At 43.6% G+C, this 12,621-nt stretch overlaps 1 protein-coding gene across 1 annotated transcript; it reads right to left on the reverse strand.

Moving 5' to 3' along the window:
• Positions 1–1,821: 1,821 nt before the first annotated feature.
• NEFM (neurofilament medium chain) lies at positions 1,822–7,137 on the reverse strand. The gene is made up of 3 exons (XM_066593521.1): positions 6,080–7,137; positions 5,251–5,375; positions 1,822–3,971 (listed from the first exon to the last, which is right to left on the reverse strand). Exons 1-3 carry the CDS (start codon positions 7,115–7,117, stop codon positions 2,381–2,383), a joined length of 2,754 nt encoding a protein of 917 aa, XP_066449618.1. The 5' UTR covers positions 7,118–7,137; the 3' UTR covers positions 1,822–2,380.
• Positions 7,138–12,621: the final 5,484 nt, after the last annotated feature.

Consider the following 12,621-nt stretch of genomic DNA (forward strand, 5'->3'; position numbering starts at 1 on the left):
GAGCCTATATCACATTGGAGCCCCATAGACTACATATTGGGGCTCTAAGGTGAGGGAACAGGGAATCCAGGGAGGTATGTCTTATACTCACCGGGGGCTGTGTCCCCGCAAAGTTGGGCCAAGCGCTCAGTTATGTCCATCAGCCTCGTTGAAATTAATAGAGCGCTCACCACTCTGTTATTGTGGGTGACCCTACTTTATTATGGGACCCTACTTCTTAGGAATACTCCTGAGACCCCCACCGATCACCAAGTGCAGATAACCTGTAATTCTAGGACAACCCTTTAAAAAAAACATGACTGCTTTATTCCAGAGACAGCACCACCACTGTCCTTGGGTTGCCATTGGTATTGCAGCTCAGCGCCATTGAATCAGGCTGTGCCACAATGCCAGAGACAATCCATGGACAGGAGTGGCGCTGTTTTTGGAAGAAGCAACCATTTCTTTCTAATCCAACAAAACCACATTAAGACGGCTCCAGAGGTTGAGAAGTCATCTTATACATTCATAAGCATTTGCATATTCATCATCTCAATCCATTAATGTCATTGTTAAGTTTAGAAAACCAATTTTCATGCAAACGGTTTGGGAATTTTGAGTTAATAGAGAGGTTGGAGGGAGGGGGGGGTGCTGAGGTTGGAGGGGGGGGGGGGGGGTGCTGAGGTTGGAGGGGGGGGGGGGGGTGCTGAGGATCCCATCTCTTGGCCAGAGTGAAGAGCAGTTTCTCTGGAGGACCCGTCCTGTCCTGCATTGAAGCAACCCTCCAGTTTTGGGATAAAATTCTGTCCCTGGTCTAGAGGGTAGTGGGATATCTTAGCTGTATGTTATCATCTCTTCCAGGCCCAACCATTCTGCTGATTTGGTGCTTCATTTTTGGGCAACCATTGTGGCTGCTGCCATTCTCTAATGATCTAATAGACACTGGGAACTTTCTCTGTGATTGGCCTGTACTGGCATGTAAACAAAACTGGCCAATCACAGAGCAGCTGCAGTGCATTAGTAGTCTTAACAATACCAATGCACTTTGGATATCTGGGAGCCTAAAGATGGCAGCAGCCAACTTGGCCACCTGAACAATGTAACCAGAACCAGCATAATGAAGGATCAGGAAGAGAGAATAAAGTAAAGGTGAGTTACCCCTCCACCCTCTCATCTCTGAATTTTGATCCAAAACCAGAGGGTCACTTTAAACACACAACCCATTGGCTTGAATGGGCACTGTGTCATGCTCAAATTATTCTGTGGTGGTGCTGTAGATAAACTGAACACTTACTATTAGCTTTCCCCACAGATGATCACTAGAGATCCTAGTAAGAAGTCAATGCACTGGAGAACTTCTCAGCTCACCCAGCCTTGCTATTCCACCCCACTGAGTGCAAGGAGGCAGAGTGCCACTGCTGATAAGCATAGAAGAAAATGAAAGTTTTGCAGCAACTTGCCCAGCATAAAATAATTCTTTATTTCTGCATTCCAGTAAGAGCATGGATAAAAAAACAGCATATGAGTTCAAATGCCTGCATATAACATAACATAACATAGTATGTAAGGCCAAAAAAGACACTTGTCCATCCAGTTCAGCCTATTACCCCCAATGTTGATCTACAGTTGCTCCTAGTCGAGGCACTATGTAATGCTCAATTTCTCCTGCGGTGGTGCTGTGGAGAAATTGAACACTTACTGCCAGGTTTCCCCACAGATCACAGGTGATCTCTGGGAATCCTCAAAGGAGAACCCCTTAAAAGGAACATATCACATACAGCTGTTTTCATTGTACCAGTTGGTTAAATCCAGATACTGTACAATAAGACACAAGTCAAGAACTTCTAATATGACCTTTTATTGAGCAAGGTTTTGCTTTGACATAAACTGACAGTTGTCTTTAAACTCATCCAGGTTCTCCCATGACCTGCAGTCTATTAATTGCACCAGTGAGGTAAACATAAGGATAGGTTTCTTTTATTAAGGCGAGAAAACATCCGTTTCATGGTCCCCTCCCTCCCTCTTTTTGGCTCAGTTGGTTCTTTTGCATATTTCATCTCAGGACTTTCAAGGATCTTGAATCTTTCCCCAGACCCACAACAACTTAGGAAACCCTCATCTCCATTTTTATTTTGTCAAATCATGCAGTGGGTTGTAATTTTACATTTTTTTGGATTTTTTTTCTTTGGGAATTCCCCAAGTTGTGTGGGAGGGACACATCTCTAGCTTGCATGCATTTCCCCGCCCCGAGTATTGCACAGGTAATAATACAGTATCTGGAGCCCCCACCCCACGAGAGAACCCCTTCTGCTAGAAGCCCATTAGCAGCTGTCACTTTACATGCAGTTTATCTTATGGCTTTTCAGTCCTGCTGCTTGCTGGAAGTGCTATGAGTATGTTTTCACTTATTTTCAGCACCTCCCTTTACTGCATGTGAAGTGACTTTTTCCACCTTCTTTGTGGACACGGACTTCTCTTGAATGGTTTCTTCATGTTCCTCCACCTTCTGGGTGACCGTCACAGACTTAGTTATGTATTTGGTACCATCTTCACCTTCACTGGTCGTGGTCTCAATCTTTTTGGTGATTACAACTTTTTGCTGGTTCTTGCTGCTTTCTTTGTCATCTGACGGGCTGTCATCGAGACCGTTGGTGACCACACCTTTGTCTTCACTTTCTTCATGCACATCCCCATTTACTGCAGTGTCTTCCTTGCCATCATCCCTGGGGCTACTTGCTTCTTCTTCTTCTTCCTCCTCCTGTTCTTTGGCTTCTTCTTTCTCTGTTCCTACAGAAGCTGCTTTAGATGCAGGGATGATCTCCTCCACACTTTTCTCTTCTGGAGACTCTGCTTTTTCCTCTTCTGTTTCAGCTTTATCTTCCCCAGATTCTTCCTCATCTTTGGCATCTCCTTCCTCTCCCTCATCTTTCTCCTCTTCTGTTTCTGCTTTCTCTTCTTCCTGCTCTGCACTTTCATCTGCTGTTCCCTCTTCTTCCTCATCTCCAGCCTTTTCCTCTGTTTCTTCCTCTCCTTTCTCTTCCTCATCATCACCCTCTTTTTCCTCCTCTGCTTCCTTTTCAGCCTCCTCTTCTACTTCTGCCTCCTGCACTGCTGCTTTTACCTTTACAACCTTAGTCTCCACAATAGGTTCCTCTACCACTTCATCTTCTTGAGTCTCTTCAGTAGCCTCCTCCTCTGCCCCTTCTTGCTCACCTTCTGCCTCCTCTGCTTCCCCCTCTTCTTCCTCTTTTCCAGCTTCTTCTTCTGCTTCTCCCTCCCCACCTTCTACCTCTGCTTCTTCTGCTCCCTCCTCTTCTCCCTCTTTCTCCCCCTCATCTTCTCCCTTTTCACCTTCATCTTCTTCTGTCTTTCCCTCCTCTTCCCCTTCTTCTCCTCCTCCCTCCTCTTCTCCTTCCTCTGCTTTCACTTCTCCCTCTTCCTCTGCTTCCCCTTCTACTTTCTCTTCTTCTTCACCTTCCTCTTTTTCTCCCTCTTCTTCTACCTCTTCCTCTGCTTTGTCTCCTTCCTCCTCTTCTTCCTCACCCTTTTCTCCCTCCTCCTCTTCTTCCTCACCCTTCTCACCTTCTTCTTCCTCTCCTTCCTCTTCCTCTCCAGGAGCTGCTGCCTGTACACCAGATTCTACAGCTGCTACAATCTCTTCTTCAACCTCCTCCTCCTCCTCTCCTTCCTCTTCTTTTTCCTCCTCACCTTCATCTCCCTGTTCCTCCTCTACCTCCATAAACCCTGATGCTAACTCTTCTGCCATAGCAGCCAATGCAGCTTCCATATCTGACCTTTCATCTTCAACTTTGGTTTCTTCAATGATTTCCTCCACAAACTTGTGCTGCACTTTGACTCTGGGTGGTTCTGCTCGTGACTGCTGGACTCTGGAGGAGGTTATTGTAATGGGCGCTTGTCTGTGTGGAGCTGATGGACCTGAAGGCAGGCTGGAGAATGAGCTGAAGCGGGTTTCTTCTCCCTCAAGGAGTTTCCTGTGCAGAGAAGAAATGAATTGTTAAAACTGCTTACAAATTCTGACATAACATTTTAAAGGAACTAAAGGAACATTCCAGATAAATGGATACACAGATCTATTTGGCGTTCTTTGCATTGTTGTGCCTTGCCTTCTCAAGCCCTGCAGACAGTGCATCTGCCATATCTGAAATGTTCCTTTAACTGCTAAAACCCAATATAAAGTTATTCATTCTTAACTATTGCATGGCTCTACTGTATATTCAATTACTATTACTTGATGAGGGATAGGTAAACTTTCATGGGAGTTCTATAAAATGACATACTTATCAACCAGACCTGCTGGGAGAGCAATGAACTTGCAATCACTACTAGGATGCATTCACACATTGCTGATTTGCTGCAGATTTTGTTGCTGATTTTAATGCAGATCTGCTGCAGATTTTTCCCTTTCAACTTGAATTCAATTGAAAGGATGTAATCTGCTGCAGATCTGCACCAAAATCTGCAGCAAATCAGCAATCTGTGAATGCAGCCTTATATGATAACTATTCATTGCAACTAATATAACTCAGCAGCAACCAATCAAGCAGATGAAGCAGAGCTGAATGTGTTATTTCACAGTTTCATGCAGATAAATCACAGATTAACACATGGTGAAACTCATGGACATTTGCACAAAGTTCATCTCTAGTTTGGTAATTCAATGTATGATTCCAAATTCCATTGCAAGTACATTGACACCTTGTTATAAAGTAGTTGTTAATAAACATAAGCCTACAGTGTTGTACTATTGGTAACATGTCTGACACATCAGGATAACTTGATTACTAACATTGTAGTACATTGTAGATATCATAACATGTTAAATAGAAAGTTAATGTTGGCCACATCTGCACATCCTTAGTAGATATTTATTTCATGTCCCCATGATAGTTCTTGCAGTCTACACCCTACTGCATGGTATATATATATATATTTTTGTCAACTTTAAGGTAAGGGTGTGGTTATAAAACTTTATCGGAATACTTCCATATGAAGATAAAGGCCCCCAAGAATTGTTTATTTGGTTTGGGGACCTCGCATCCTACTTGTTTGCTTTTTAACATTGAGGACACCAGGCATCTGGTGGGTTAATACTTTGGGACTTTCTTGCATTCTCCCAATTGCATGCACTCTGATTGGCTGCCATTGCTTCTAATTTCCCTCCCACACTCTGGGATGTGAAAGTTTTCTCATCCTTCTGCTAGCTGCAGTCTCTGCAGTGCTATTAATATTCTGCTGGCTCTGCCCTTGTACCTGTATGCAGCAATTTCTATATCCAGAGCCATCTTGACATTGAGCAGATCCTGGTATTCTCTCAGGTGACGGGACATCTCCCATTTAGTTCCTCTCAACTCATTGTCCAGCTGTTGGATGGTTTCCTATAGAAGAAAGAAACCCCAAGGATTAGAGAGTTATTTTGTGCTGAGCTGGCATATGACCTACAGTGACATCTATCTCATCCTGTTGTCACATTGCAGCAGGGTATACATATGCACTGTCATATTGCACCACACACAGCCCCACCTCCTGTATTAGACGCTTAATTGCACAAACTCACTGCAGCAAAATCTAAACAGGGCTCTTATTTCTTCTGTCCCACTGAGATGCATATCACAGACCGGCTCCAGCCCCCACCCTTGCACACAGCGTACATGCATTGTCATTGCACCACACCCTCCGTAAGGAGCAGCCATACTGTGTCACTTTCCCACAGAAGGAATCACACTGCGTCATTAAGTCTCTGCACCACACCCCCTACACGTGTTAATGCAGAACTTGCAAACCCTGCACCCCATCCCACCCTAGGACCCTGCAGGAATCCCTACATCTAATGGATAGAAGGTAAGTGACTGTCAACCATCTACTAATGACAATGCTAAAAAAATGACACATAAATGTAAGAAATGACATTGTTATATGGTCTAAAACCTCACTTGGAACTCAGAGAACTGTCTGCAATAGATTCAGCACTAAGGACAGCTCCTAGCTATAGTCACAATAACATACTATATCAAGGCAGGCGATTCAGCACCATGGACAACCCCTTCCGAATATCCTTCTTGCAGCCATTGAGTTCACTTACCTGGTAACTGGACAAGTCATGGTTGTGTCTCTCCTCGATATCATTCAATTGTCTCTCCAGTGACTCTTTGGTTCCTTTCACAGACTCCAGCTCTACTGTTTTGCTGTGTAGTTGCCTCCTGTATTCTGCTAGCTCCTCTTTGGCAGATCTGATTGCTTCTTTGTTCTGTTCTGCAGCTTCTGTTAGCTTGGCATACTTATTTTTAAAGATCTCCTCTGTCTGGACCATGTTGTTGTTGGAGTGCCCTTCTAGTTGGGAACGAATCTCCCTCAAGGCAGAGGCCAGGTCTGTCTTCTGATAGTCCTTCCTCTCTACTGTGATATGAGAGGCCTGGATCTGAACTAGCAGTTCGCTGACTTCTTCTTCATGGTTGTTCTTGAGGAAGGAGATCTCTTCTTGCAGGGACTGCACTTTCTTGTCCAACTCCACCTTTATCAAGGACGTATCGTCAATGTCCTTCTTCATGGCTCTGATGGTGGTCTCTGTTTCATCCCTAATTCTGACCTCATCTTCATACCTGTCCTTCAGCCTCTGCAGGTCTTCCTCAAGGTGTTCAGAGTCTAAAAGGATCTGAGCCTTGTCGTGGTTGACATGTTCCAAGTTAGACCTTAACTCTCTCAGCTCTTGTTCGTAGATCTCACCCAACTGGCTATATCCACTCTGCCTTTGTCTTAGGGCCTGAATTTCTGCTTCGATCTCCTTATTCTGCTGCTCCAGGTAATGGACTTTCTCAATGTAACCAGCAAAACGATCATTGAGTCCTTGTAATTGCTCCTTCTCACTTGATCGGACTTGCTTGAAGTCACCATTGTAGCCGGAGGACTGACTAAGATCCAAACTGTCACTGGAGCTGAACCCTCTGGGTGCTGCCAGGTTGCTTCTCTTATAGGAGGAGGAGATGGTACTCGGGGTACTTCTGGACCAGCTTTGAGACCTGAAACCGCTGGATGGGGAACTGCTTGTTCTTGTATAGCTAGTCCTGATCTCAGCCATCCTCCTATAAGAGGGGCTACCTAATGTTTCCAGAGAGTAGCTCATGCTGGAAGACTTTCTGATGTGTGTGGCTCACAGCGCAGGATTTGCTCTCGCCTGCCCTTTATATATCCAGGGGAGATAAGCTAACACGGCAGGAACCGGCTCTCTGCTCCCTGATTGATCTGTTTGAGGATGGGAGTGGTTGTTCTTGCTCTACACGTGGGGCGAGTTTCCTTGGTTTAGTGCTCTGCCTACCCCTCCCCCCCTCTCAGTGTGCAGCAGAGAGCTGTTCTGGAAGGTGCTTGCAGGGGAAAATCTGCTCTCGAGCCATTCTCTCGCCTCGGACACTCTACTTGCACACTTTAGCCTATGCATTACCCTTCATATGATAGCTATTTCCATGCTAGAGTGCATATACCTTTATATATCCATTGCATAAATGTAGAGGCACATTACATATCTCTAAGTAGAAGTGAATTTGCAATTCATGCATTATGCGACTTAGAATGGATGTGACACACTGCATGATGTCCTTGTCATACTCAATGACCGGGTTCAGCACCACGGACAGCTGCTCATTGTCTATGTATTGCAGGCATTGTTTCTTATAATCGGTCACATATGGCTGCTATAGATTGCAAACTGCGGCGGCCGGTCCCTGGGTAGTCAAAGTGTGGGTGCTCGGTACTGAGATGTTACACTGTATGTCTATGTTCTTCAGCACCCCCCACCCATGTGCAGTCACCCAATACCCTGGTGTCATGAAGCCACACCTGTCCTGATATTACCTGGCTGTTCCTGCATTGTCTACTACCTAATTATGTTCCTATCAGTTTATATAATGACTATACAACCTTGCAGACATGCCCATTCTCAGCATTGTCCTTGGCATTGCCAACCTTGTAAGGCAAAGACTAATTAACTCTTCACTTCCCACAATGCACGATATAAAGTAACATCATTCAAGTCCTTTAGTATATTTTACATGTTAGGTAGTTGTAATAGACATCAATGCTTCAGACCTATCTGCATTAGCTGTGCAATGGACTACAATCTACTGTTTTCTGTTAGCAGCCACTTAGGATGATAATGTTCACACCTACTGATCTCACATAACTCTAAATCCATGCATCTGCAGCAACATTTACGCACATGTATGATTGATTTTAGTGGATTCTTTATAAAGTTTGCTTTTATAATCCTTCCATTTTACAGTTTAAGGGGTCGTCTTGCTTAGAGAAATCCCCATTGAATACTTTAGCAGGGTATTCTAGGTATAAAAAGGGAGGTATTTTATTTGCTTCATCTATTAACCACAAATGACATGTCTGGCTTTAGAGGAAGTCAGTGCATTAAATGGGCAGCCTATTGATTTTTTAATGAGAATTATGTAATGCTTCATTTCTCCTGTTGTGGCGCTGCAGGGTACATGAACACTTGCTGCCCAATCAATCATAGATTACAGCTAGACAGTGGGTGTTCCAGCAGCGGGAGACTCTGATCTGCTTATCATTAAGGGTCCCTTCCAATGTAGAGCATTTAAAGCAGACAATCACACTGGGAAGCATTTTAAAGGGGCTGTCTGGTTCCCAGACAACATCCCTTTAATAGAGTGCCTGTAGTAAAAGTGGTATTCCAGATATTTACTATTTAAAAACCTATTTTTAGGGCAGATCCTTAATAGTTGATCAGTAGGGGTTCACCACTTGGAATCCCGACTAATCAGAAGATCCTTTGGGAGTGAAGCCCATCTATTACACTTCCAGCTCTGACCACCAATGATGGCCAGAGGATCAGCTGATCGGTGGGAATCCCCCGTGACAGACCGCCGACGATCAACTATTGATAACCTATCTTGAGGATAGGTCATCAATAGTAAATGTCTGGAATGCCTTTTTATGGTTTCCTTAAGCATATAATACATGACATCCCCTCCATGGATCACATATGGTTCTAAAAGCCTCAGAAATAATAGACATTTAATATTACGCTGGTAGTTAAGAAACATAGAAGATTCCTACTTCTGCCATTGGCGATAGACATTTAGCAGCTCACTGGCTGGACATTACTAATCCATAAGTGGCCGGTCAAGGAAGCATTATGGTCTACAGCCTCTCTGCATTGGAGTCTTACCTTGATAGCTCAGCGGCTGTGGTTGGCTATAGGGTGTATTCTGTAGCCCATGATGATTTTTCATGAGGACATGGCCGTTCAGGAGCCGGCATTATACAAATGAGCTCTGGCGGTAAAAGGCTTTCAGATTGATATTTCATGTAAAGTATAAGCAGAGTGAAATAAAGTAGGGAAATCAGTCGTGACTCACCGGAGATCATCATAGAAGGCTCAACGTGTGACTCACCTCTAGTTGTGGCATCTAACGGTCCATTATATGATAATGAGATGCAGTAACAATTTATCTTAAAGGGGTTGTCCAAAATGTTTTTTTTAAACTGTGCAGAGAGCAGATAAAGGTATAAAAAGAAAAAAAATGCAATCGCCTAAAAAATGTCCCATCACTCCAGTACAGCAACTCCATTACCAGCCGACTCCAGGAGTTCCTGCAGTATCACTTATTATTCATCGTTCACATGACTGCTGCAGCCAATCACTTGCCTCAGGGGTCACGTGTCAGTCATGTATACATGACTACTGAGGTCAGTGATTGGCTGCAGCAGTAACATGAACACTAAGGGAATCAGAGCTGCTGGGAGTGGAATGGTTGAGCTAGAGTCCGTAGACATTTAAAAGGTAAGTACTAGTTTTCTCTTCCTTCTATTGCCTTATCTGCCTTCTGCACAGTTTAAAAAAATCTCAGACAACCCCTTTAAAGGGGTTGCCACACTTCTAGCAGTTTTGCTGTAGGAAGCAGACAGCTCCGTACATTGTGCAGTGGCCTGGGTTGGTACTGCAGGCTGAACCCCATTCACTTTAATAGGCCTGCAGTACCAACCATGGCCACTAGACAGCTGTCTACTTCCTGCAGCAAAACAGACAGAAGTGGGAAAACCCTTGTAAGCCTTGATATAATATTATTACGGTAGTAGCTGGCAGAAATGTTATATAAAGGACTGTATTTGGTTCAGAGGCATTAAAGAAGAAAATGGGCCATGTTTTAATGCTAGGTTTTAATAACCAGGACAAAAGTTCCTGATCTTTGCCCTTACCAGGACCCATGCAGCAATTCCCCATCCCCTTGTTTGCTAACAATACAATCCTTCTATAGAGGACAATTTTGCATACATACTGTGTTTCCTCGAAAGTAAGACAGGGTCTTATATTAATTTTTGCTCCAATTTTTTTTTACATGTATAGCTACCAGGAGGAGACTATTTAAAAATCATGCTAGGGCTTATTTTCAGGGAAACAGAGTACTATCTGCTCAGGATCAAAAGGGATGGGAGCAACCAAAGTCAGGACCCTCTATCCAAAGGCCCAATGGCAAACACATTGATTTATAAAATGTATGCCCCTTATTATATTCCACTGCCATAAGCCATGCTAAAAGAACCATGAAAAAGACAACCGCTGGTAATTAAGTTGGAAAATGTGTCGACAGGTTCTTAGATGGGTTATTAGTTTCCATCAAGTTCCAAATTGCTGTTTCTCCCTGCAGACTTCAAATCTACAACTTTCGGCTCCTTCATTAGGCGATGGCCAATGTCTGCATTACCTGATGGAGATACTTTCCTTGGAACATGCAATATATATAATACAGTATATGTCGTAAGGTGTGGCTATAATAAGGGCAGGTAATAAGTAGAACCAAATCAAGTATAATATATCATTACTTATCCTCATTATGGAAGCAGTTTCAATTTTCATGCAGTTCCCATTTTTGTGTCCATTGTCCCATGTACGGCCAGTTTGAATGACCCTGATGGCCAATATGGCTAAAATGTGCATTGCTGCATCCACAGTGGGTCCAGTAAAGTCTTCAGACCCTTTCACTTTTCTACATTTTGTTATGTTGTGGTCTTGTTGAAATTAAAGAAAAAAATTCAAGTTTTCCCCATCATTCTGCGCTCATTGACATAAGTATTCACACCCGCTACTCAGTTGAAGCCCCTTTGGCAGTGATTCCAGCCTGCAGTCTTCTTGGGTATGATGCCACAAGGTCTGCACACCTAGATTTGGGATTTTCTGCCATTCTTCTCTGCAAATCCTCTCTAGCTGTCCAGTTGCATGGGGGCCGTATGTGGACGGCCATTCTCAGGTCTCTGCAGAGATATTTAATTGGGTTCAAGTGAGCCTCAAGTGAGGCTGGGCAACTCAAGGACATTCACAGAGTTGTCCCTAACCTATAGGAGATAAGGAATCACACAGATGCAGTCTTTAACTCTTTTAACCCCCTATCATCTATCCTACAACACAAGTGATATATATATATATATATAGTCTTTATTTTCAGTAGTCAGTATGGAGCAGGTATCCAGAACTTGGTGTCACCTTTCATTAGGCTGGTGACACTTCCATCAATGATTGCCTCTTCCTATGGCTTTATTTTAATGATATATGCAAATCTAATTAATGGCTTGAATGCCATCTGCTTGCTCTACTGTGGGCCACGCCAAGTTTTGACTACATTGCAGACACTATTACTGCAACCGCTTCTGACTGCTGCAGTCCTGTTGGCAGCACTACCAGCTGCTGCGGGCAGCAATGGCCGGACACTTAAGAACAATGTCCTGGAAAGGTTGAAAGGATTCACCTGCAAGATGTAGGAGAAGATAAAAAGTCCCCGCTGCTGACTTCCTGTAATCAGAGCGTAGTAAAAAATGACTTTTCCTTCCTTTATGTATTTGAATCTTTAATTAGACCTGAGGATGATACTCAGCAGAATGACAGAGCGGCCAAATTCCGAGCCGCTCAGCAGTTCAAGAGCGCGCTAAGACTATTATTAGCAGGGCGTTATTGTTGATTGTGTTTACTGGGTACGCCTATCATTTACACCATGCGGTGGGGATTTAGCATTGTGCTCTAGGATTATATAATGTTATATGGGTTGTGTCATAGAGCAAATGGTGATAAAGGTACGATAGCATCAGTGTGTATGAAGGCGGCTGCAAATTAATAGACTCGTTTAGTCTGTGTGTTTAATCCGTGTAATTAGGAATCATTAAATGATACTGACGGCATTAATTTTCAGTATATAATTTGTCAAAGGGTAACAGGAAAGGATTTTGTGAACCCGTTCCTCTGGTCCTAGAACAAAATTTGACCAGGGTTCGGAGGAAGGGTGCGATTTGCTAGCACCACTCATGTAATGTCATAGACTACTGATGCACTACCAGTGCTTAGTGTGCATCGTCTAGTTACAGAATGGCTGGTCCCATCTTGGATAGTGTAGGACGAACTTGACAAAAGTTGGTTCGGCTGCTTCGCCAAATTTTGGCAAGAAGTTTGATTCAGTGCCAATTAGTTTGAACTGAACCAGAACTTTACCAATAGACCTAAAACTGGTGGACAACACTGACTACCAGCCATACAAGCCTTGCATAGAAGAAGAAAAGGAAGAGGAAAAAGAAGAAAAGGAGAGAAAAAAGGAAGAGGTGAAGGAAGAGGAAATA

Source organism: Eleutherodactylus coqui, chromosome 2, assembly GCF_035609145.1.
Source record: "Eleutherodactylus coqui strain aEleCoq1 chromosome 2, aEleCoq1.hap1, whole genome shotgun sequence".
Taxonomy (NCBI): Eukaryota; Metazoa; Chordata; class Amphibia; order Anura; family Eleutherodactylidae; genus Eleutherodactylus; species Eleutherodactylus coqui.